This window comes from Callithrix jacchus, chromosome 8 (genome assembly GCF_049354715.1).
Source record: "Callithrix jacchus isolate 240 chromosome 8, calJac240_pri, whole genome shotgun sequence".
Classification (NCBI taxonomy): domain Eukaryota; kingdom Metazoa; phylum Chordata; class Mammalia; order Primates; family Cebidae; genus Callithrix; species Callithrix jacchus.
In genome coordinates, this window is record NC_133509.1 from 130,689,983 (window position 1) to 130,715,135 (window position 25,153).

Here is a 25,153-nt window from a genome sequence, read left to right on the forward strand (position 1 = left end):
ATCTTAGCAACTCTCGGGGATATTCCTCTCCACCTAGGGTTAAATTTGAATTTTAAATGCATTTTACTAAAGAAATATTACAGTGGTGGACAGTGTGGGAGACCTATCATTTGTAATATAGCTTCTCTGACAAGTGTCTTTTAAATATACACTGAGCATGGAATCTTTCTTCAAATTAAATCTAATATAAAGTCAATAAGGGGAGTGTGGTGTCTTTGGGTTTAGAACTCTGTCCTCCTTTTCGTTCCAAAATATCAGCCTGGAGGAAGCTCTGCAGAACCCTGGGTCCTCATAGTGCATGGTTTGAGAACCTGTGCCCCTCTAAATTATGTATTGAACTTACACAAAAAGTGGAACTGACTCTCAGTTGCTGTATCTGCTGCTGTATCAATGACTCTGTGGCATGTTGTACTTAATTAAGTACTAGGTAGATTCACTGGGGAGAGAGAGAAAAAGGAAGGTGGGAGCTACCAGAGAAGGTTTCTTGGAGGAAGGTGGCTGGTGCTGAGCCTCCAAGGATAAGAAAGGTGTGCCAAGGAGGCAGTAGCAATAGGAGTGCTTTGTGAAGAGCGGATGCTGGCAAGGGCACTTACTGGAGTTAGATGGGTGGTGTGGTGGGCAGACTATAAGATGTCCCCACTGGTCCTTGTCTCCTGGGATTCACACACTGCTATAATCTCCTCTTCTTGAATGTGAGCAGGACCTGCTTTTAACAAATAGAATACAGCAATGGTAATGGGATATCACTTCTGTCATTAGGTTACCTGAGATCATGGTTTCTGTCTTTCATGCAGCTCTCCCTTTTGTCTTCTCGCCTTGCACACTTTGATGAAGCAAGCTGCAATACTAGAGAGGCCCGTGTGGCAAAGAATTGAGGGTGGCTGCTAGCCAACAGTCATCTAGGAAGCGAGACCCTCAGTCCAGCACCCTTAAGGAGCTAAACTGTGTCAACAATATCCTGAGAAAAGGCCTAGAGTGGATACATCCCCTGTTGAGCCTTCAGATGAGCTCCCAGTCCTGGTTGACACACTGATTTCAGCCTTGAGAGAGACCCTGAGAAGAAAGCTCAACTGAGTGGTGCCCATATAACTATGAGATCATAAGTGTGCGTTGGTTTAAGTCACTAAGTGTTGTGAATGTGTTACACAGCAAAAGATAGCTGATGCAGTGACTTTGCACATGTGCTTAACATTTCTGACCCTCAGCTTTCTGCTCTGTAAGTGTGGGAAATATGTGAACCACCTTTCAGGTTTGGTGGAGGGATTATATAAAACAAGATATGGAATGCCAGCATTCTGTAGGGTTAGTGGTAGACGTTCAATAAACAGTAGCTACAGCCACCAGCACTAACACCAACTAATCATGAGGGAGAAATAACCCTTAGTAGATTTTCAGTCTGTGCATGTCTGTCACTTACTGGAAGAACCAATATGGCCCTGCGAACCTCTCCCAGAAATCTAGCTCTGGAATAAGAGTGAAAGACAGACAAAATATCTCTAGGTGCTTTAAACCCCTCAGTTTCTAGGGTTGGTGCTGACTGTACATGCTTCTCGATCGCGCTACACCAAGGTCCAGGACCATGGCTGGATTTGTAATCCACATTCATGAGGTGGCTTTATGTCAGGGGAAAGAAGGACAACATTGTGCTAGTTTTTAAATGTAGCATTCCCAAGTTAATGTAAAAAAAAAGTCTGCATTTTCTTTATCATTCCTCCTTCGTGTTCAACCCCCAATGAAGATTACAACCTTTAGATATGAGTCACTCTCCCGTTGTAAGAGTTAAGATTAACAGGGTAAACAAACAGGGTGACAGGTTTTGCCAGAAAATCTTGGCTGATCCAACAGATTTTAACTCTGTAGCACAGATTTTGCTGTATTTGTGCTTTCCTTGTTTTGTTCTTTCTTCCCCAGAGGAGCGTTAACTCAGAGCCATCACGAGAGACCCATTGCTGCTTCCTGCTTTTTGTACTATCACGTGCGTCTCTCTCTCTTTTGTAACTTCTCCAGCCATTTGATTAAACACACACACACACACACACACACACACACACACACACACCCTTGAGGATGCCATCCACTTCTAAAATGGAAACAGTTTGATTGGAAAGTGGAGAGTGCATAAAGGCACTTTCACACCCACCCATTTCACTTCCATCTTCCTTTCCCGGTCTACTCAAGCCAACAGCGGGACTTTGATCTTTAAATGCAAAGGCTGCTGTGAAATGCAGTTAGCGACGGAACTTTGAAAGGAATTAAGAAGACTGAAGTGGGCTGGCAGCTAACAGAGAGGTACCCTCTGGACTTGTATTTTCAGTGATCTCGAAAAATGTAATGAATTCCAATGACGTTTTAACAAGGTTGCTGATACCTAAATCTTAACTGCTTAGAAAAAAAAGATAAGAGACAAAAGAACATTGTTTCTTTCTCCAGAGTAGGTACAGTGACTGTGTTTTGAGTGGGTGAACTCTGAAAATAACAGTCATTTGACATACCTGCAATTTAGAAGGCAAAGAGGTAAGTCTGTTGGCCACTGCTTGTTAGTCTGAAAAGTGAGCAATTATTTCTTGAAAGTTCTGCATTTTTGTTCATTGAGGTAACAGGTGTTGAGGATGCCATCCACAACAATAGCCTTTGCCTAGTCATATATATGTATATTTTACTGTTAGCTTTAAATTAATGGCTTCTAACAAGTGGAAATATTCATTAGCTAAGTTTGGATCTTTGAAGATTAAAATGGCCTTTTTCAGTCACTGCTTTTTCATCTGAAAAATGGGAATCATGATGTGCGCTTGCGGTGGTTTTATTTTTAAGTTGAAATCATACACATGAAAGGGCCTGGCACAGAATAGAGGCTCAATTAATGCTGGCAATGATGATGATGATGATGACGACGACGATGAAAAAACAGCAGAGATGTGTATGTCCTCATTTTTCCTATGGAAAACATAATCTTTCTTTAATCCACAAATGTCTTTAGACATTTTTCTAGACGGATTGTTAATATGGTCACCCTAGCAATTAAACATTCCTGTGTTTTATGAGATATTTGTTAAGTCATCCAAAGCCCCTCCTTCCTTATTCCTTTAGAGAAATCTAGTTCAAGGAACTCCAGCTGGATTGGGCTTTATGCAGAGCTTCAGACAGGCCAAGTCAGCCACTGGCTGGTTTGTGAAAATAAATAGAAGTATTAGGAAGGGTCTAGATTGAAAGACAAGATGAGGAGTCCTTTGCCTTCTTCGTCGTTCACTAAGAGACTGTCCTTCAACGTGACTGAGGCGATCATATGATGTTTTGCCTCAAACTCGGCAGATGATGTGGTTAACTGGGTGGGGGGGGGGGTCGAGAAATGGACTCTGGTCCTAGATCAGCTCTGTGGCATGTCGTCTCTTATTTACCATGGCTTCCCTGACACTGGAGAATATTTTTCAGCTTTTAGAACAATTAACATTATGGAGAGTTGAGACTAAGAGTAAGAATGAGGGACTTTAACAACCTTTACATTTTTAGTCGTTTTATGGATATGTCTATTTTATGGACAATCTCCCCAGCAGAACTGAATTACTACATTAATATTAATCCTTGGGATAAGGTAAAGTGTGCTCGAGTGTACACGGAGCAATTAATTTAACAACGCTCTCCCATCTTACCTTGGGAGCTGAAACCAAGCATGCTGACATCGAGTAATTATAAATAAAATATCTAAGAATCATTTTGTTTGTAATTAACGGGGGACAAGGCTATTACTATCGTGTCCCCTGCACTGTAAGTTATCATTAAAACGATAACAACAACACAAGAACTCTCTCATAGGAATTCAACACTGTCCAAGCTTCGGCAGGGGGTGGGAGGTAGAGAAATAAAACAAGGCTAAGATTTGTATGTCTTCTAGCCTGGTGGGGAGGTCAAAGGGGAAGGCTGGGCTAGAGAGGAGACTTCAGCACTGAGATTAGACAATCCACGTCACAGGCAAAAATGAGGATAGAAGATGAAAGAGTATTGGACTTAGGGTATCCCTGTGAAGGCATGAAATGTCTGTGGCTTTTTTTTTTTTTTTTGAGATGGAGTCTTGCTCTGTCACCCAGCTGGAGTGCAGTGGTGTGATCTCAGCTCACTGCAATCTCTGCCCCCAGGTTCAAGCGATTCTCTGCCTCAGCCTCCCGAGTAGCTGGGATTACAGGTGCCTGCCACCATGCCTGGCTAATTTTTGTATTCTTAGTAGAGATGAAGGTTTCACCATCTTGGCCAGGCTGGTCTTGAACTCCTGACCTTGTGATCCACCCTCCTCGGCCTCTCAAAGTGCTGGGATTACAGGCGTGAGCCACCACGCCTGGCCCCGTCTGCAGAATTTTTATGGAATGCTTCTTTCACGTCTCACCAGGTGGACATCCCTGACATTTTCTGTGGTCTTTTAAAATTCTAAATAAACACAGTCACAACACCAAGATTTCTCCTAGCTGGAGAGCAAGCATGAGTTTGATTCAAATAGGTTTTGAGCATGATTAAGTGAATGAGAATGGATGCATTAAGGCCTGAATAATATCTGAATGCTTCTCAGGTGAAAAGCTCTTAGGGGTATCTGCCTCTCAGCTGGGGAATCCTGCCAATGGATGGGGAAACCAACCACCTTGATTATCTAACTGTCACCTGCAAACAAAAACAGCAGCAAGAAAAATGTAAAATACAAAAATGTAAAATGAGTTTGTTGCTGCTGTCTTAACTTGATGGGAGAAAAGAATGAAAACTCAAAGCAATGAGGGCTTTAGAAAAATCAGTTCCTGGAATTCACTGTGGTGTGGACTGGATCGGGCCACTTAGGATCAGGGAAGCAGTCTTTGTGCAGACAGTAGAAACAGGATTTGATCAATTTGGCCTGTGCCGATGCTATTCATAAGGGAACGTTACTCGTTGCTGGTTGGGAAATCTTTGCCTCTGCACTCAGGCTGTGGGTTACCGCATAGGAACATTTTCTTTTGTTTCCATCACATCACAGTGTTCGCAAGACAGTCTGAGATGGGAAAATTGAACCTGTCAGTATTCAATCTGGTTGAGAATAAGATAATGAAATGGCCACAGCCTTGTTTTTTTCTTTCTGAGATGATTTTTATTTATTTATTCTTCTGTGTGTGATCCTACTTGGAAAGAAAGCAAATTTGAGTTCATAGCATTGTGCAGTATTGTTGCTTTGCTAGAGAGATACACCACCGCCCGAGGACATCTCTGCCTGCTTTTGGAATCTACCAGGTCCTCATCACAGTCTGGTCAAGCTAGGTGGGGCTGGGGTGATCAGCTCCTCAAGGGCAGGTGCTTTGTCCAGCTCAAGCTCTGGCAGCAAGTTTGCTGAATGATGTCCCCAGACACACCAACAGAAGCCCCGACGAAACTGACTTTGCTGATGCCATACCTAATCCCTGTCACACACACAGTAATTGTGAGCCACATGGGTATAATGGTGGCCCAAAAATGATCCACGCAGTTCTTCATTAAAGAACTTACTCATCAGCAAGAGCCCCTTTCCCAGTGGGGGAGGCTTGGGTGTAAAATTTCCAACAGATGTTCACCCTTGAGTTTGCCTGAATTTATACCTCATCTATCTTGTCATGTTAGGCAGAGAAACCCATGGCTCACTTTGATGGGCATCAGATACTGCCATGAAAAGCTATAGTCCTGAAAGCCTGTTGAGGCTGCTCCATACATTGATCATTCATCTATAGTTGTGACAATTGTAACTGGCAGACAGCAAAGAAATTTGAATAATTGTCATTGATTGCTGGACTCTTACAATCTCAAAGGGACCTTACAGGTTACTCAGACCCTTTTCAACATGACTGCTTAACAAGGCTTCAGCTTTTGCTTGGATGCCACAAGTGATGGGGAACTCACTACTTACCAAGAGAGCCCATTTGTTATTTGGATTGCTGTGAGTAGGGAGTTGGCAAATTATGTCTGTAAAGGGCTGGATACTAAATACTGTAGCAAGTACTCATCTCTGTTCTTATAGCACAAATAAGACAAAAACTAATGTGGGCACTAGAACCTTGTTTACAAAGTGGTCAGTTAGATTTGACCCGTGAACTGTGGTTTGCTGACCACTGCTCTAAGTGTTAAGGTGTTATTCCTTGTCTTGAAGAAAAGCAATCGTCTTCCTGGTGGCCTAGTTCCACCTCTTGGGGCCACCTATAAGAGCTAATCAAGTTCTCTCCTTTAAGAAAATCCTGTAGCTCTTAAACATAAGACCTAATACCATAAAAACCCTAGAAGAAAATCTAGGCAAAACCATTCAGGACATAGGAGTAGGCAAGGACTTCATGACCAAAACACCAAAAGCACTGGCAACAAAGGCCAAAATAGACAAATGGGACCTAATCAAACTCCACAGCTTCTGCACAGCAAAAGAAACAGTCACTAGAGTGAATCGGCAACCAACAGAATGGGAAAAAATTTTTGCAGTTTACCCATCTGACAAGGGGCTGATATCCAGAATTTACAAAGAACTCAAACAGATTTACAGGAAAAAAAAACAAACAAGCCCATTCAAAAATGGGCAAAGGATATGAACAGACACTTTACAAAAGAAGACATACATGAGGCCAACAATCATATGAAAAAATGCTCATCATCACTGGTCATTAGAGAAATGCAAATCAAAACTACATTGAGATACCATCTCACGCCAATTAGAATGGTGATCATTAAAAAATCTGGAGACAACAGATGCTGGAGAGGATGTGGAGTAATAGGAACACTTTTACACTGTTGGTGGGAGTGTAAATTAGTTCAACCATTGTGGAAGACAGTGTGGCGATTCCTCAAGGACCTAGAAATAGAAATTCCATTTGACCCAGCAATCCCATTACTGGGTATATATCCAAAGGACTATAAATCGTTCTACTATAAGGACACATGCACACAAATGTTCATTGCAGCACTGTTTACAATAGCAAAGACCTGGAATCAACCCAAATGCCCATCGATGATAGACTGGACAGGGAAAATGTGGCCCATATACACCATGGAATATTATGCAGCAATCAAAAACGATGAGTTCGTGTCCTTTGTAGGGACGTGGATGAACCTGGAGAACACCATTCTCAGCAAACTGACAAAAGAACAGAAAATGAAATACCGCATGTTCTCACTCATAGGCAAGTGTTGAACAATGAGAACACATGGACACAGGGAGGGGAGCACTACACACTAGGTTCTGTTGGGGGGAATGGGGAGGGACAGCGGGGGGTGGGGCGCTGGGGAGAGATAGCATGGGGAGAAATGCCAGATATAGCTGAAGGGGAGGAAGGCAGCAAATCACACTGCCACATGTGTACCTATGCAACTATCTTGCATGTTCTTCACATGTACCCCAAAACCTAAAATGCAATAAAAAAAAGAGAAAGAAAAAAAGAAAAAAAAAGAAAAGAAAGAAAACCCTGTAGCTCTTTGAAATTGATGGTATCCTCTTACCAAATGATCTCTTTTGTGTTTGCCACTTCTCTCAGCAATTCCCAGTTGTCCTAATTTCAATCTTTCACCACCTCCTTTCCAACCTGAAAGCTGATGCTAAACAAATGTTTGAGTACTCCTCACTTCATTTCACCTGTGCTTTATGGCATTCTTCATTTAGGCCCTGCCACTGACGCAGGCTGTCCTATTCCTGTGAATGCAACTCAGTCAAACTTCTGCTCAGCCCAGCGGCTGCAGCCTGTCTGGATAAGCCCAGCCAGTCACCCTCCTGGCCTCGCACTAACCAGGGGGCTCTCCTGGACAGATGCTGCCCCTCCCTGGGCTAGCATTTTCTTCCTTTGAAGCTGGAGATGCTGACCGAGCCAGGTGAGCTCAGGAAGATGGACATGCTTTGTGAACTGTAAAGAGCCATATTGCAAGTATTAACAATTTTCAGGACAAGACCACCAAGGAGGAAGGCCCAGCTTCAAGTCACAGGGTCTATCAGGTATCAGCTTTGAGACTGAGGAATCTTCCAGATCAAACCCCCATGTGTATGATGAGAGCCAATGAAATGTGGGAAATGAGAGGTTCTGAAAACCTCAGAGCACTATTAAAAAAAAAAGTCATTAACAGTAGAGATAATGATTTTTAGAAAGGAAGGATGCTTCCAATCTTTCCTGAGCTATTTCTAAGGAAGTCCTTTCTCCCTCTTGGGTCCTACTACCCCCAACCCTGTATCATACACTTATCTGACTGCACGACACATAGTGTTTCTTCTCTAAAAGGAACGACTAAGTTTGACCTTTCTCAGTGGGCTCTATTTTTCAGTATTTGAAAGTCTTTGCAAGTGCTGTTCCTGTTCTTGAAATATTTCTGCCCCCCAACCCCCAAACCATTTCTCTTTCATTTGACTGACTCCCACTTATCTTTCAGATTCATCTTAGAAGTCTCCCTCACCAGGAAGCCTTCCTCAGGCTCCTAGATCCAAGGAAGGGCCTCTCTTTGGTACAATCCCATGACTTAGTAAGTGCTCAATTAAACACTTATTAAATGAATGACTGCACAAATGGATGCATTGATCCAATAGGCTGATACCTTCAAAAAGCTTGGAACAGATGTACTATTTATGTCTCTCATGCAAACAATACACTTACTACAGATTGCCAAGCCCTCTCACACAGAGGGACTGGTGAAGTGTACTGTGTGCCTTGCCACGTCCCTGCAGAGTGCGGCGGTTGGTAGGGATCAGGACCCCATTGTCCTTTTGAATGACGGGAGGTGCCTCAGTCAAGCTACTAAGTCTCGGCTTGGGTGGCTGCCTGGAGGCCGGATCCTCTTTTCCAGCTAGCTGCTCCACGGTTTCACACTCACCACCCCATGGGCCAGACTCAGCTGATGGCCTTGCCTGCTCCTTCAGGGAGGAAACCAGCACTAACATGAGTCATGGACTCCCCTAGCTCCCTCTCTACTTGCCTCCCTAAGGGTTTAAACGAAGGGCAGTTCCTGCACAGTTTCAAGATGTTTCTTCCACCTGTGTCCTTCAGCATCCCTAGGACTTGCTCCATCTCTTCAACTTCTTGTCTTCCTGCCTTGGGTCTCGCTCAGCTCCTGCACACAAGAGCTGCTTGTTACCCTGCATATTCCTCCTGATTAGCTTGTCTTGCTTCTGCCTTATCACCTGCCCAATATTTATGCATCCTTGGGGACCCAACTCAGATGCCACCTCCTCTGGGCAGCCAGCTGCAGTCCCTGAAGACAGGTATAGTCACTTTCCTCTACCCCTCCAAGAATAGTACTTGGTAACCTCTATAAGATAGAGCATATCAATTCACAACTGTGGGGGTCTAATGATGATAATAACTATCTTTTTATCAAGTGCTCACTATGTTCCAGGAACTATGCTGGAGACTCATACACATCTCATCGGCAATCCTGCCTCAAGTAACCACTAGCTATGTTATTATTGTTCTTTTCCTTCAGCCTGGCAGAGCGCATAGGAAATTAGGAACTTGGGCTTGGGGGTCAGGAAGACTGGGTTACAATTCCCCAAGTCCATCATTTGCCAGCTGCATGACTTTAGGAACCTTACAGAACATTTTTGAGCTTCCCTTCCTAAGCGAAGATAATGGACCTCCTTTACAGGGTTTGGTGAGGTTAAAATGAGCTTTCCTAAATAAAACTCTTGGCACCTGGAGTTCCTGGCATGGGTTAAGCCCTCAATAAAGGCCCCTATGAGGACCCAGAAGACAGAGGACTTATCTAAGTCATTTTTGCATCTCTGGTGCCTAACACTGTGCCCGACTTCGGTAGATTCTCCTTGCAATTCAGGGAGATATTCTTCCACTGTACTGCTGAGGAACAACCCCGTGTAGCCATAGGGATCAGGGGCTTCCTCAATCCTGGCTTTCCTGTGCACCCCCCACTTCCTATTATTTGAGAAAAAATGAAGAATGACTATGTAATGTAAGAGGCTTCCCTGCTGCCCTTTTCTCCAGCCATATATGCACCAATAAAAGATGTATGTGCCGGCTTTTGCTATGCCCAAACAACATTTTTCAAATCTCTGCAAACCCTGAATGAGACACTTCCTTGCAGGCTGCTTTGTTTCCTGGAATAGTTGGATGCCTGGAATCCAAGCTCTGAGGTTTCATTTATTGTAAGCACTGGACTCCCTGACCAAATTAGGTGTCAAACTCTACCTGCAGATTGGGAAATTGGGGCTGGAGAAAGAGCCGGCTGCCAATTTGGCACCAAAAAATAGTCCTTCTGGAGTTTCTGGGGATCAGCTCCCAGTCTGTAACCGCCCGTAATTACTGGTTGGGAGATTCAGATGTTACTCCCAATTTCGCTGGAAAATGTTGGAATGCAACTGTCATACACAGGCTGGGATGCAAAGTATTTTTCTCAGAAAAGTGTGGCCTTTGGACCCTGGTTTGTTGTTTCGATGGACTTTGGACCCACAGGTTTCTGTTTCGATGGACTTGCAGGGTTTCTCAACAGGAGTTACTGGCATCTCAGTAATAATAATCGAAAGACATGTCTTGTCACTAAACCAACAAAAACCACTCAGGCTCTGGGGTTTCCCAAAGCCCCTCCTGGAGGGGCTCTTTCCTGTGAAGATGCAGGGCTGGGGTGTGGGCGTTCCTGGGCAGGCCTGATTCCCCTAAATCTCTGCAAGGTCTGTCCTCTGCATCTTTCTTCCCACATCCAGACCAGAGAGGAAGACACAAAGGCCAGCTAGGGAGAGTGTGGGTTGGTCTTGTGGGTGAGGTGGTGGCAGGCGGGTCCTATTCTGTGGCAGGCAGCCTTTCTGTAGGCTAGAGGATCTTCCGAGAAGTAAGGGCAGAAGGTTCCTTGCCCCACCCTACTGGGGAAGGGGCCTAGCGGGGGGCCCTGGAACCTGCTAACCAGGATGTCTGGGTTCTTCCCCCAGCTCTGCTTCTGAGGCACCCAGCGGATCCGGGCAATTTGCCCCCCTCGTTGGTAGAGGCCATGGTAGCTGCTTGCTCTGACCACGTTTCCCGGCACTTGCCTCACTTCTCTGGACGTTGGGGGGTATTTTCGTGAGGTCCCAGAGAACCACAGTCTGCTTAGCTTCTAGAAAACCATGTTCACATTCGTGGAAGGCTTTAGGAACTAGTACTTAACTATTATCTTTGGGGACTAGTACTCCATCTTACTGAAGATGGTAAAAACGTCCTGTGTACCGCAAGCAATTGGAGGGGCCTGATTTGAACCCAAGTCTGTGTCAGAGGTCCCAAGTCCTGAGAGCGGAAGGCGCCCCGAGGCAGGTTACAGGGCCCACAAGGCGGGCAACTGGACATGGGGGTGGGATGGGAGGCGCCAAAGGGCGGCAGAGGTTGGGGGTGTGGTGGTTTGACCACGGTGTAACTACCTTCAGCTGCCGGGCTAAGCCTCCTGTTACCTGGAAGATAGAAGGAACTGGGAGTGGGGAACGGAGCAACCTGGGCTTCCATGATGAAGAGACAGCGCAGGAGCAAAATGCCCAGGAAGGAGGAAGGGAGACCAGAGGAAGGAGGAGGCGCCTCTTCCACCCGCGTCCCCAGATCCCCATGTACGCCACGTGGGTAGGAGCGTGTCCCGCACACCCACGCGCTCACAGCCACATTCGCCACGCTCCTGCCCGGGCCGGGCTTCCCGCGCGCCTGTGGGTGCCAATCCTCCACGGGCCACGTCGCCGCCACCTGCTGCTGCATCCCCACTGCGGGGACAGGAGCACCTCAGTGTCTCCCTCGGTCCCATCGCCCCGCGAAGGCCTCCCATCCTCCAGGGCCGAGGCGACGTCTTCCCCAGGCCCCCTCCCCAAAGCAGAGAGGGAAGCGGAGGGAGGAGCTCGGCCCGCAGCCGCTGGCTCTCGCCGCACTGGAGCTCCCCCTCCCCGCCCCTCGCTCCCCGCCCCTCGGCTGCCGCAGCCCGGCTCGTCGCGCGCGTCAGCGTGGGCTCCCCGAAGCGAGTCGCTAGGTAACGGTACTGGCTCCGCAGACCCGGGGCCGGGGAAGCCCGCGCGCGTCGTCAGCAGCGGCGCCGCGGGGCGGGGGGGCGCACGGACCCTCCCCTATCCCGGCCTGCGGACACCCGGCTCGCTCACAGCCCCCGCCCAGGATGCCTTAATCCGCGCCGAACGCTGCCGCCGAGGTCCCCTCTCCCCGCCCTCCGCACCCGAAGAGACCCCGACGCCGCCAGCCCCTTCCTCCTTCCCCGCAGGTGCACACTGCTCTGCGTCCGGCCGGGTGGGCGCCCGCCGCTGCGGTCGCGGTCGCCGCTGGTAAGCTGCGCTCTGGGGCTGGGGCAGGAAGCAGTGGGGAGCGCTCGAAGAGCAGGGCAGCTTCGGCCACCGAGGCCGCCGGACCGGCCATGTGCTAAAGTTTCTGGGCCTCCGCCTCGGCGCCCCGCTGGGCGCGGAGGCGCGGTGGGTGGGGTAGCGCGGTCCTGCTGGCGCCCGCCTGTCCCCGGCCCCCGCGGGCCGCAGCTCTGCGCGCTCTCACACTGTCTCTCTCTTTCTCTTTCCCTCCGCGCTGTCTCCCAGAAGTCCTCCCGCCGAGCCCCGGCGCGGGGCATGAGGAGCCCCCGGGTGCCGCCCAGGGACGAGCCGGCTGCGCGCACACCTCGTCAGAGGCAGACAGGGACATGAGCAGCGCGCACGGGGTCCCGCGCCCGGCGGCCAGCCCCATCCGGCGGCTGCCCGCGGGTCAACGCTGCCCGGGAGAATGAGGCAGGAGCCGGCGGCAGCCTCCTTTTTTTCCTCCTCCTCGCCTTCCTGCGGCTCCGACGTTCCGAGCCCGGGCCGGGCTGTGGCTCTGCTGCGTGCCCCGCGCGCCCCCCAACCGCCTCCGGATGCGCTTCTCGGTAAGCCAGGCCCTCCGCCTCGCGAACAAAGCCCCCTTCGCTGGGCCCAGAGGCCGCCTCCGAGTCCCTGTCCTACCCTCCTTTCCCACTCGGAGCCTGGAAACCTTCGGGGCTTCCGATTGAATCCCTCATTTTCCCCTGCCCAGAAACCCCGCCTGGAGGCTGAACTGCCTGAGTGCCCTGGAGACCTGGTGCTTTCCTCTGCCTTCTGGAGAAAGATGTGGGCTTGAAGTGCAGGCGGGAGACCTGTCTGGTCTAGATAATGGCATGTGTATACAGCTGGGTTCAGACTTAGCATTTGGGGGCAACAACTTATTTTAGTGGTGTCGAGGCTGTGCCGGGCAATGCACCTCAAAGCCACTCTGGGAAATAGATCCTCGTTTCTCCGTTGCCCAGATGAGGAAACTGAGGCTCAGAGAGGTTGAATGACTTAATGAAGGTCACAAGGTGAGGAAGTGGTAGACCAGGACTGGAAACCAGGGTCCTCTCCTTCCCTGTCAGACTGATCCCTTTGTAACAAACACACCTGTCTCATTTCTTCTACTAACTGCGTCCGTCTCAAGAGTCATTTCATGTGTGTGAAAATACTTGTTCCAATGAGTTTCTGTTCTGATGAAATGAATTGCTGATAGCAGGCACTTTTTGTCCATCCTGCCTTCACGTTGCTGCTAACCCCTAATGTGTACTGCAAGTGTAAAGCTACTTTTTAGTTTAGGTGAGAGGCTAATATGTTTTCTTAGGTGTTCTTTTTCTTGGGATTCTGTTTTCCCAGGCCTCTTGAAGGATGGAAAGGACAGTGGTTCCTCCTTTGTGCCCAGCACATGCTAGGCCTCAGAAGTGCATCCTAAACCTTTCCCTGGGGGAGGGCTCGTCAAGGTTACCTGACCCTGGTTTTGCATATCTTGGAGATGGTTACTTAACCTGAGCGGGGGCTGATCCCAGATCTGTGCAGGTGCTGGCCCAGTGTTGGTTCATATTTGCCAGCTCTCAGTGTCAGCAGAACTTCACACTTCTCAGCCCAAAAGAAAAGGAGTTTTAATGCAGATACGATGCCTGATGCATGCCCAGTTCCCTGGCTTGCCACCGTTAACTGTTTGTTTAAATGCATGTAGTTTAATCCTGAAGGGGGAAGGCACATGGAATCATTTGGTCCTGGTCTGAGGGGCTTGTTTCATCGGTGGAGTCACAGTGTTGAGCTCAGTTGTCTACACGTACATTTGTGCAGAGAAAGTCCCTTAGCAGTAAGGGGCCTCTGTGTGTCTGTTAGTGAAGAGCAAGGTTGGACTGACCGGCCCCTCAGACCCCCTTCAACTAAGTGATTCTGTGAGTGAAAGAACTAGTAAGTTACAGGCCTGAGCTGGGGTGTCTTAGTCCAGTCGTTTGGACTAACGTTCTACATGGAATGGGTTGTTGATTTCCAAGAATAGGACTTGGTATCCAGGGAGCTGCGAGATTCAGGTTCAACCCGAAAGAGGTGAAGCTTGAGCTGTGCTTAATAGATTATTTATTGGGCTAACACATGGTGGCTATAAAATGTTCCAAGGTGTCAAATTGGGGTTATGGGATAGGTTAGGCATTTCAGGAGGACAGATGACATTAGCTCTTAAGAACTGATGACATACAATTAATTAACAAGATGCCCAGCAGGCTAGAAAGCAGCAAGCTGGGGAGCTTTTCCTGCCCCTTACCCAGAAAGAATCAATCATATTTGCATACGTAAAATGGTCCCAGCCCAAACAATTACTGAGAGTAAATAAAGTGATTTTTTTCAGACTCTCCCAACTCCATTGTTTGCTGAGTATACTAGTGATGCGGGGAGCCTGCCTTTGCTTGACTGCAGAGGGCCTGGGACAGGGAAGGTGGGCTTCAAGGCTGTTCAGACCCTGAGTTAGTTTTTGGCTGTGGATTAGAGCTAAATCCATCACTTTGACCTATGGGCTGTTAATGGGGTTGTCATTGGTCTTTTCAAGATGTGGATTAATGACCCTCTTAAAGTGCTGCCGAATTCCAAATGAAATAGGCCATGTCCCACCTTTTTCCCAGAAACTCAGCTCTCAGTGGGTTTTGGGACTGTTTGAAATTCACAAAACCAGAGATTTTCATTTCTGACAGGCTCATAGGGTCTACAAAGGAAAAACAATGCCTCATGTGTGGGGATATTAATCTCCCAGCATTGTGTGTTTTAGCTTCGCATGATTAACTGGTAAGGTTTGGAATAAAAATGAATGCAGAGAAAGAATCTTCATTAAGTTGCTTTTGAAAATGCTAAGGTAATTATGAATAACGATTTTTGTGTCATAGATCATACTACTCACAGCCAAAGCTGAATTACATCACAAAACATTACTCTTGTTACTGATATTTATCTTTTAATTCATTAGTTGTCTCATTTCCTCCCAGTGTGAAAATAAGCAATCAAGAATAAATTCTTCCTTTTTGTCTTAAGCCCACATTTTTTTTTTTTCCTGTAAGATCTCTAAAGCTGAACTCTTCCCCACCATACATATAATGGCCTCATGTTAAAATATGTTTTAAGTGCCTTGGGTTTCTTTGGGAGAAAGAGAGGGCTATGTATCATAAATAAAAAACAACCCGGAGACATTTCCCTTGTTCGCCTTCTATTCTAAGTCAGGGGGTGAGACCATGCACTCGTGATTGCCGCTGCCACACTTGGCACCATGGGGACTCACCCTGAGTGCTGTGGCGTTTCTGCATCCGTGAAGGAGGCACACCTGGACTGATCGGGGTGCGGAGGAAAAGAACAGCTTCCAAAGGCCAGGAAACCCGGAGTTTATTCCCGATCCAGTTGTTAATTGGCTTTGTGGCCTTGGACAAATCATTTCCATTGGCTGGGTCTGGGTTTACATATATGCAATGGGTGTGTATGTTTGCATGCATATGTGTGTATATTATTGATACCAGACGTCACCTTCCAATTCTAACTTTGAAGAATCCTCAAAATTGGGATATAACTGGTTATTAATAGCTCCAGAATGCTCTGTACTTTCAGGTTACATAACATTTCAATTAGACATTCCTATAAACAATAAGGAATTGGTGATTATAGAAGATATGCTATTTCTTACCCCACGTGGAGACTCTGTACCCTGAATGTGTAAAGGAAGATGGAGCTGTGATCTTAAAGGTGATGATACCAGCTTCCCTAGCAGAGTCCCCTTGCACGGTAGAGGCTCACCACAGATCTGAGAGCACTAGAATGAGCCATGACCCTCTCTAGGATCCATGCAAGAACCATTATGTAACTTGGATCAATGGGGTAAGAAGAATATGACGTTTTATCTGTGTAGCTTTAGGGTTCAGGGACTTGGAGATTTTACCTCAATCTCAGGCTATTCCTGGAAGGTAGGAAGAGGAAGTATGTAATTACTGTTTGCAGTTGTTTTGAAACTGGAGAGTGCTTAAGTTACAGCCTTGAACTGAGCTGAAGCTGGAAAGTGATGAGAAAGAAGTTTGTCAATTTGGCAGTGGTATTTTTGCCAGGTTTCGCATGCAGGCACCCTTGTAACATCTAAGGAAGTGTGTTGTCTGAGGTCAGGCTCGCTGGTGAAGCTGCAGTCATTTTCAGATAGAGAGGGTGTGAGAAAGGAACCACCAGCCTTAAACATTTTGTCCTTGCAACTCTGCAAAGTGGGTATTATTAACCCTGCGTTCTAGATGAGGAGCCCGGGCTCAGAGAGCTGAAGTGTCTTTCTCAGTCTCTAATAATTATCGAATGGCAAAACTAAGCAAGGTTTTCAATGGACTCTGCTGGGGTTTAAATCAACCCTTGCTAGCCCTCATTTCCACCGCTACTACAGTGTGTCTGTCCGGCAGTCAAATTCTGTCTTTCCTCCCCAGTTTCTAGATAGCCGTGGCACTAAAAACAGCATGCAGATGATTTGACGTCAGTAACATATGGAGGTGACTTTGCTGTCAATAAACTTCTAAATCCTCCAGGACTTTTGTGAGGAGGTTAGATTTTTTTTAACTGCACGATGCCAAATGTGTCTATTTCCAAAATGATCCCTAAATAAGCCAGTATAAACCCTAAAAGGGTTAGTGCTGGTAGTTCTTTGGGAAAAGCTAAAAGAATTCCTCTGGGTCCCACGTTCATCCCCCTGGGGTTCTGTGGGAGGTGAACACAAACTGACGTATGGGATGTCAGTCTGAGAAGTTGTCGCTAGGCTGCGCCTCCTAAAAAGGGGACACAATAAAAGTAACAGATGCTTTCAAAAGAACCATTTCTCCTCCTCCAGGATGTCCATGAGTTAATCCTCCCCCAAACAACAGACTAGAGAAGATACTCAGAGGAACATATGTAAGACCCTCACGGTTCACCTACAGCTCTTAGGAATTTCTGGGACTCAGGAGGAAAGGTAGGTCTCACCTAGTAGAGATGCCATCATATCTGATGTTGGGGATGGCTTTCAGAATGTCACTCATGAGTGTAGCTGCTGCTGTTCTTCGCTGTAAGTGTGCCAAGCTGGCCAAGCATCTGCCATTCCCAGGACCGGAGATTCCAGAGTCCTGTCTGTAACACACAATTTACAAAGAGCAAAGGAAAATCCCTAAAATACTCTGGCCCCATCGCTCAGCTTTATGTCCTGCTAATGATTCTCAGGCTGGGTTTCTTCGCTAGCAGTTGATGATGCTTCCATCTCTGATGCTGGCCTTGCCCATGTCATGCGAATGATGTCTTCACCAACAGACCCCTCCTTCCATCTCCTCTGATCACTGAGCTGCTTATGTGCCAGAAAGCTTCAAGTTTCTTGATAGGTGATGAATGAGAAAAAGCAGACAGAATGAGTTAGAAAGCTCTACTGTAATTAGTCTATAGTCTGTAAAATACCACATCTCAGCAGTCAGCACACGTTTTTGATTTGGTAAATGAGGAAAAACAGTGCGTGTCCTCAGTGCGGCCCGTGGAGTCTGCATCTTCTTCCCCCAAACTTTGAGAGAACAGGTGCCCCATGGCTTCAGCTTGGGGCTAGATTTCTAATATGTGTAGTTATTAAAAAATAGAAAATGCAAGAGTAGCTTTGCAGAATCACCAGAGGGGACAAGAAGAGAGAAGTTCCCGGCCTCTGGATGTGATTATTATGAATGGTTATCCGGGGCATGGTAGTGGAAAACAATTTCACATCATTTCTAGCAACAGGAAGCACAGAATCAGTTCACTGAAGAAATTTAATGGTGTTTCTTGTTGTCTTTGTATGTGGCTTATGACAGGTGCGGATGGCACTTCATGTGGTTGAAAACCTCCACCTTCCTAAGTCCTTCCTGGAGGCTAGGAGAGGCTAGGCTGAATGCCCTGGCGGACTGGCATTTTTGAAACCTGACTCCCAAGGTCTTTGTGAGGGTCAATGTATTCCCAGGTGCTTCTGTTTCTTAATAATCTGTGATGAGCTGCTATATGTGCCTCATTTAACATCACCGAGCAAAAGAGCAAACACAGAATGCCCAGGATATTTTTCCTGACATGCCACGTTTCTCCGCCTCTATCTGCTAATATGGTCTGAGGGTCCTGATCCACTTCTTGATTCTTTTTTTTTTTTTTTTTTGAGACGGAGTTTGGCTCTTGTTACCCAGGCTGGAGTGCAATGGCATGATCTCGGCTCACCGCAACCTCCGCCTCCTGGGTTCAGGCAATTCTCCTCCCTCAAGCAGACCCGAGGACAACCGCCCTGGTGTAGAATCTGCATCTACAGAGACTTCAGCCTCCTGAGTAGCTGGGATTACAGGCATGCGCCACCATGCCCAGCTAATTTTTTGTATTTTTAGTAGTGACGGGGTTTCACCATGTTGACCAGGATGGCCTCAATCTCTTGACCTCGTGATCCACCCCCCTTGGCCTCCCAAAGTGCTGGGATTACAGGCGTGAGCCACCGCACCCGGCCTTGATTCGTTTAATTCAGAAAGTGGATGATAATGACAGTCATTTTTAATGATCAGTATTGGTAAGTCTTATATTTTTAAATGATGTGAACGCACCTGGAGAGCATCACGTGCAAGTTTAAAATGATTTGTGAATGGATCCAGTTTCCTTTAGCTTGCTCAGAGGGCTTTATCGCGTGCTTCTAAAACAGGAAGCCCAGTTTCGCAGTGTTACAGTCTAGAGGTAGAAGTGAAAGCCACATCCCGTGTTCTTCCTCTGAAAGGGAGTGGAAAAATACTCCCTCTTCTCAAAGGGAATATTGAGACTGTTCCTATCTCAATTTTACTGACAAGATAACATTGCTTTCGTCTGAAAAGTCTCTGTAGATGCAGCTTCTACACCAGGGCGGTTGTCCTCGGGTCTGCTTGAGGACGTCCCTGTGGCAATTGAGAGTGACTCTGTCCATCTGTGCAGGCATGGAGCCATCTCCTCCACACGGCATGCCTCTCTCTGGTCCTGTCGGATTACTGGGATTCACCCCCCACACACCCACCATCATTATTTCCTCAGGCAGATGTCAGGGGCAACAGTTTCACAAAGAGTTAGTGAGCACTAGCTCTGGTCTAGGCACTGCTAGGCATTGAGGCTGCATTGGTGGACACAGACAGCTGTAGTGTGTCAGAGGCTGCTACTGTTTCTGTGGGCCTGGAGTGTTACCCTCTACTCTTTGTAAGGAGTCTGTTCAGACTTGGATGCATGCTGGGGCTGGTGGGGAGAACCCAGGCTGGGAGGCAGGGGGCCTTCTCTCTCCTCTCACCTGAGTGCCTAGGGCCAAGCCACACCCCCACTCTGGCCCTTCACTGGTCTCAGGTGCAAAGATGGGGCCACTGCAGGATTTTTCCAAGTGTGACCACTTCCTTGGAAACACCAGGTGAGCTTATTACAATGCATACAGTGGACCTTGCTGCAGACTTGCTGATTAGAACCCCCAGGGATGGGGGCCCAGAATCTATATTTTTAACCTACTCCCAGGTCACTGTCACCTCGGGCACAGTGAAGTTTGAGAAGCACTGGTTCTTATGGGTGGCAGATCAGTAATGCCTCTCCCTGCTCTAAAGTACTCAGAGTGTGGCACTCACCCTCATGCTGGCCACTGTCCCCACCTTTGGCCACTGTCCCCACCGTCATCCACTGCTGTGCTGGCCAAGCCACTTAGCTCTCTTTTCACCAGGCTTCCTGCTCTTCCTCCTCTGTGCATTACAGTTAGTTTCCCATATGGTAGCTAGAGTAGGCCTTTTAAAGGATCTCATTTCTCCTAGGTTGGGAGAGCTTCAGGGCCCCTGTACCTCTAAGGGCAGTAGCCGGGGTCCTTAAGGTGACCCTCAGGGCCCTGCAAAATCTGGCCCTCCATCTCACCTTTTCTGCCACCACCTGCCCCCTTGCTTCCCTCTTTGTGCCACAGCCTTAGAACCCACCCAGCTGCCAGGTGTTCACTCCGAGGAGCCACAGGACCTGGGGACTGGCAAGGCAGGGTGCCAACCCTGGTAGGTGAGGAGCAGCCCTGTGAAGCTCTGTTCTCTATCCTGCCACTACGCCGAAAATCCCTGCAGCCTGATACTCCTAAGCGCACTCAGGCAAATGTGTTTCTGTGCCTGCCCACCACCATAGTAAAAGTAAATTTAGAAGCAGCTCTTTAATTCCGGACACCGTGTTACAGGGCGACTCACCATGGGACTGCATTGTCAAAGTGGCTCGAGAACTCTATTTCAAAGGAAGTTTCTGGGTCTAGACTGCATCCCTCTTGGGCTGGACTATGAATTCAGCCACTTTTGATCCCAGGGCCCTGCCATCCGTCCTCCTCCTCTTTGGACAAATATTCACAAGACACTTGCTATGTCGAGTCACTGCGGTCCCCACAGTATGTGTCTGTGTGGTTTTATCTCTGACTGCTGCTCTTGCTTACAGATGAAATGGTGTGGTCTGGAAAGTATTGCTCTGGCCTTTCGGTCCCCTCCTACTGAGAAATTGCTTTGGCCTGTTTATCAGTAGTAGCCCTCTTGGGGCCTAGGTTAAGCAAACTGTACTCAGAAGTATCAATCCCTTGGCAAGTAGGAGGGAAGACGGACCCTGTTGTGAGATTGACCTCCAAGGCGAGCTGAGTGCATAGCTGGAAGATGTGTGGAGTCTCTCAGATGGGACGTGTGCTTGGCATGTGGGGCCACTCTGCCCAGCAGTGCATCGGAGTGAAAAAGGCCGGACAACTCCAGACCCTTTGGGGTCTGGCATCGCAGATGCTTGACCTTGGATCGTGTGGAGGGAAGCGTTTTCACTCTCAGCATCGGTCTTCTTTGGGATGCTTGCTCTGGACACATTGACCAAGCCTTCACTGAGAGGCCATTAGCAAGGCGGGGTGGAGGATGAAGGTAGAGATGAATCCCTGCCTTTTACAGATTCAGAAACAGTTGGGGAAAACGTGTTATGTAACTACCTGTAGCTAATTTGAGAGATTGATGTGCTCTGAGAAGGCAGAGATGGGAAAGATGGGTTTGGCCGGGGGAGGATGGAGGCATTTGACTTGAGCCCTGAGAGATGAGAAGGAATTTCTTGAGCAGAGATGAGCGGGAAAGGCATTTCACATAGGAGGGCAAGTGTGAGCAGAAGCTCAGTGGCCTGTTTGTTGGTTAGAGGGGACTGGTTGGTTGTAGGTCTGTAGTCAGGCTGGGACTACGGGGCAGAGACGAGGCTGGGTCACTCCTGCTTAGATGGGAGTGGGTCTTGAATGCTAGATTCGGGAGTGTTCCACATCTTACAGGTGACAGGAAGCTGTGGGAGGGGTTTGAATGAGGGTTTGTGTTTACAAAAAATAGCTGGTAGCCCTGTTGATGACCCCCCCATACCCTCTATATTATAGGATAGTGAAGATGTGTAAAACATTCAAGAGGAAATACTGTGCAGAAATGAGCGTGGTAGTCCCAGGTGTCCTCAGGCACCGTTTTTCTGATTGCGGTGTCTCTGCTTGTCTATCTGTTGACTGACCCTCTGGGCCCTGCCGCCCAGGCCCCAACTTTGCCAACCCCGCTGGGGCTCAGAAGGAAAGCCAGGTAGTTGCTGGCTTCAGCACTTGCTGCCCAGCCATTGTGGACTCTAGCCAACAGGAAATGGAGCGGGCAGTGTCCCAGCCTGATTCACCGAGCCGTGGGTCTCCCTGTGCCTCTGCAAATGCATTCAGGCTGCTCCTGGCCTAAAAACAATGCTCCCAGACCCACATCCACAGCTGAAAGAATCCAGGGCACACTTTACCAGCCAGCTTCCCCCAGCAGTGGGCTCAGTGGGTGGGAAAGGGGGTCATGGTCTGGAATCAAAGGCTGGTGCCACTCAGTGACCATTCGCTTTGTAATCAACATGCTCAGCAGGGCCAGTGACTTTTGCAGACCTGGCTGGACAGAGGAACATGAGGAAGGGAAGAAGTGTCTCGGGCTCACGGGTGGTTATACTACCCTTGACCTTTACCTTCTTATTGCTAAGGAGGGGAGAGAGAGAGAGAAAGAGTGGGGGAAGGGAGGAAAGGAGGGAGAGAAAGAGGGGGGGAGAGAGGGGGGAGAGAGAGAGAGAGAGAGAGAGAGAGAGAGAGAGAGAGAGAGAGAGAGAGAGAGAAAGCGTGTTCCACAAGCCAGTGGGCAAATCTTAGCTGTTTTCTGTGGAGTCTGGGCCTGGCAGAGAGCCCACTTCATGACTGGCTGAATGCCAGGTGGTGCCAAGGGCACAGCATCCTGGGCAGTCAGCTTCCTGGTGAAGACTGCCACCCTCTGGAGGGTTCCCCACCCCAGGGCCTGGGAAAGGAATGCAGTTGCACCCTCCATGGGTCCCATTTACAGGTCAAAAAATCGAGGCCAAGAGAAGCGAAGTGGAATTGTGGCCAAGCAGGACATCAAATCGTTCTGGAGTCAGTCATGATCTTTGAGGCCGGCCAGTGCCCAGTGCCCAATGCTGGCAGCAGGCCACCTGGAAATGGACAGTTTGTCCTCACACTGCCTTGCTGCCCACCAGGCATGGAGGATGTGGCTTTCTCCTTGTTCGTCTGTCTTCCCTCTTAGAAGCCAGGCCCAGAGCCAGGGGGCTGGGCATGACCCCTAATATCTGGCCCTTTGTTTGCTTCTTGGTTTCTGAAGCTTGTATGGATGTTTAATGCAAGCAGAGAAAGGAAGTGAGTAGCAAGTTATCAGAGCAAACTAGAATGGTTGTCAGGATCTGGGCATGGAAATTGATGGGGCTGAGTTCCCTGTTTGGAGCTCCGGGGCTCCTGAAATGCACCTTCGGGTCCCAGGAAAGCCTTGCATCCTGGTTCTCAGAGCTCCTGGTGCACACTTAGGTATATACATCACTTAGCCCAAACCACCTCGTGAGACATCATCGCTGGCTCTGTCTCCTTCTCTCAACTGTCTGTTCCCTGGGTCCTCAGTACCTGGGGTGAACCTTGCTTGGCACCTGGAAGTTACTCCTGGCCTGTGAGTGGCCGGATGGGGATGCAGTGTGCGAAGGGACTGGTGCCCTGGTCAGGCTGGCTGAGCTTTAGGGGCAGCCTGGCTCTCCTGACTGTTTCTGACCTTATGAAGCAGGTTCTCCTAGATGCATGTGAAGCTGATGACAGCTCCACTGGCTGACTTCAAAACAGTAAAACCTTCAGGGCTTTATTAGGCAGGTCTATAAGTACAGTTCCTGCTCATAAAATGCATCCATCACAGCCCCGTGGAACATAAAGGAATTGTTTGCAAACTTTCCCAGGTTTAGTGAATATATGTATTAGATAAATAATCCTGGGAGGTCCATAAATGATTGCAGTTTCGAGGAGAACTAATCTACCTGCTGGCACATTTCATAGGTTTCGCCACCTTATTGACTCTCATTTTAATGAAAGAGGAGAGCAAAGCTATAAAAACTATCCTCATGGGTTGGGGACCTGACCAGATGATGGATATCAAAACAGTGTCTATGAGTTACATGTGGCTATTCAGGGTAATTATTATGAAGACATTTTGAGCATCTGACCTCAGTTCCTTTTGTTTTCCTGGGAAAGAACCTAGTACCTCCCAGATTCTGCTGCACTTGGCTGACAACGCTCTGTGCCTACAATCCCACCACTGAAATGGCAGTTCTTCAGCAGGATTTTGATGGCTGCCACAGTCACTTTGGGGGACGTGTACCTTTGATTTGAAGCTGTTCTCAGAATCAGATTGTGAGGCACTGGACCGACCTGGATTGAAATCTGAGCTTATGCTCAAACTCCCTGGGTAATTCCTGGACCATTTGCTTCAGCCCGTGTGAGTCCTGTTTTCTCTTCTGAAAAATGGGCATAATAACAACAATTAATGGTCATCCCAGCTTTTATTAATATATGCTGGATGCTTACTGGGGTGAGGGCCCTGTGCAATAAGTCCTTCACACACTCTTCCACTGATATAACAGCTTGATAAAGAAGTCACTTTTATTATTCCCATTTTACAGACGAAGATACTGAGGCTTGGAGTGTTTATTGGTGCATGCAAAAACACCTCAGATAGTGGTTTTGAACAGGAGTCATCACTCATTTTGCTCGGCTAGGTGGTCTTGCCATGGGCCTCCGGTGAGGTTGCAGTCAGACCGTGGCTGGGGCTGGAATCTCTGGGAGGCTTCCTCACTCATGTATCTGACACCTGCGTGAGAAGCAGCACACAGCCTGTGGCCGAGACTCTCCATCGCTCTGTGGATGCTCCCTATGACCGGGTAGCTGTACTGCCTGCCTGTAGCCTAGGGCTCCATTGCCCCAAGAGAGAGCAAGCAGTTGTAGGGGGTGGGGGTGTCTGTCTGTGTACACTTTGGTGATTGAGCCTCAGAAGTCACATAGCATCACTTCTGGCCTATCGTTGGAAGCAAGTCCCTAAAGCCAGCCCATATTCGAGAGGATGGGGGGCAATAGATTCCATCCTTTGATGGGAGGAGTGCCAAGAGATGCCAGTACGTTTTATGTCACCTCGGAGTGCTTAGGTGACTTGCACAAGGTAGACCGCTGGAAGGCAGCAGAGTGGGGTGTCAGATCCCAAGCATGGCCCGTCACCCCTCCGAAGTGTAAAATGTTAACGACTGCAGGCTCCTGACACAGGACCTCTGTGAGCATGTGCACTGTTGCCTCTTCAGATGTCCTTTCTGAAGAAGGAAGCAAAGCTGTATGTGAGTCCAGGTGCTGCTCCTCATGTTCAGAGAGGCCTTGGTACCGCCCTTGGGGCAGACCAACTCCCTGCCCCTCCCCTGCTGTCCCTGGCCTCCCTCCTCTTCACCTGGAGCCATGTTCTCACTTTCTTGGATCCTGGGCCTTTTCCTCCATAAAACGAAATATTAAAAATTATTTCTTAGGACTGAGCTGATATAAAGATGAACATATTAATGTTTGTTTTTAAACATTTTCTCCTACCCAGAAATTTATTGTTTTCCTTCTGA

The 25,153-nt window shown here is 48.1% G+C and overlaps 1 protein-coding gene and 1 long non-coding RNA gene across 3 annotated transcripts in view; one reads left to right on the top strand and one right to left on the bottom strand.

The window, feature by feature from the left end:
* LOC144577469 (uncharacterized) overlaps positions 1-25,153 on the bottom strand; it is a 551,905-nt gene that overhangs the window by 298,648 nt on the left and 228,104 nt on the right. The window lies entirely within an intron of this gene.
* Positions 11,940-25,153, top strand: part of TUNAR (transmembrane neural differentiation associated intracellular calcium regulator) — a 49,740-nt gene continuing 36,526 nt past the window's right edge. Inside the window, exons 1-3 of one of the 2 annotated variants that reach the window (XM_054240324.2) lie at positions 11,940-12,226; positions 12,488-12,807; positions 17,064-17,183. Coding sequence is in view for 1 of the 2 variants with exons in the window: in XM_035262236.3 (XP_035118127.2) it covers positions 12,796-12,807 (12 nt within the window). In the remaining variant the exon portion in view is untranslated. The remainder of the gene's footprint in view (positions 12,227-12,487; positions 12,808-17,063; positions 17,184-25,153) is intronic. The other variant, XM_035262236.3, reaches the window with a different exon arrangement.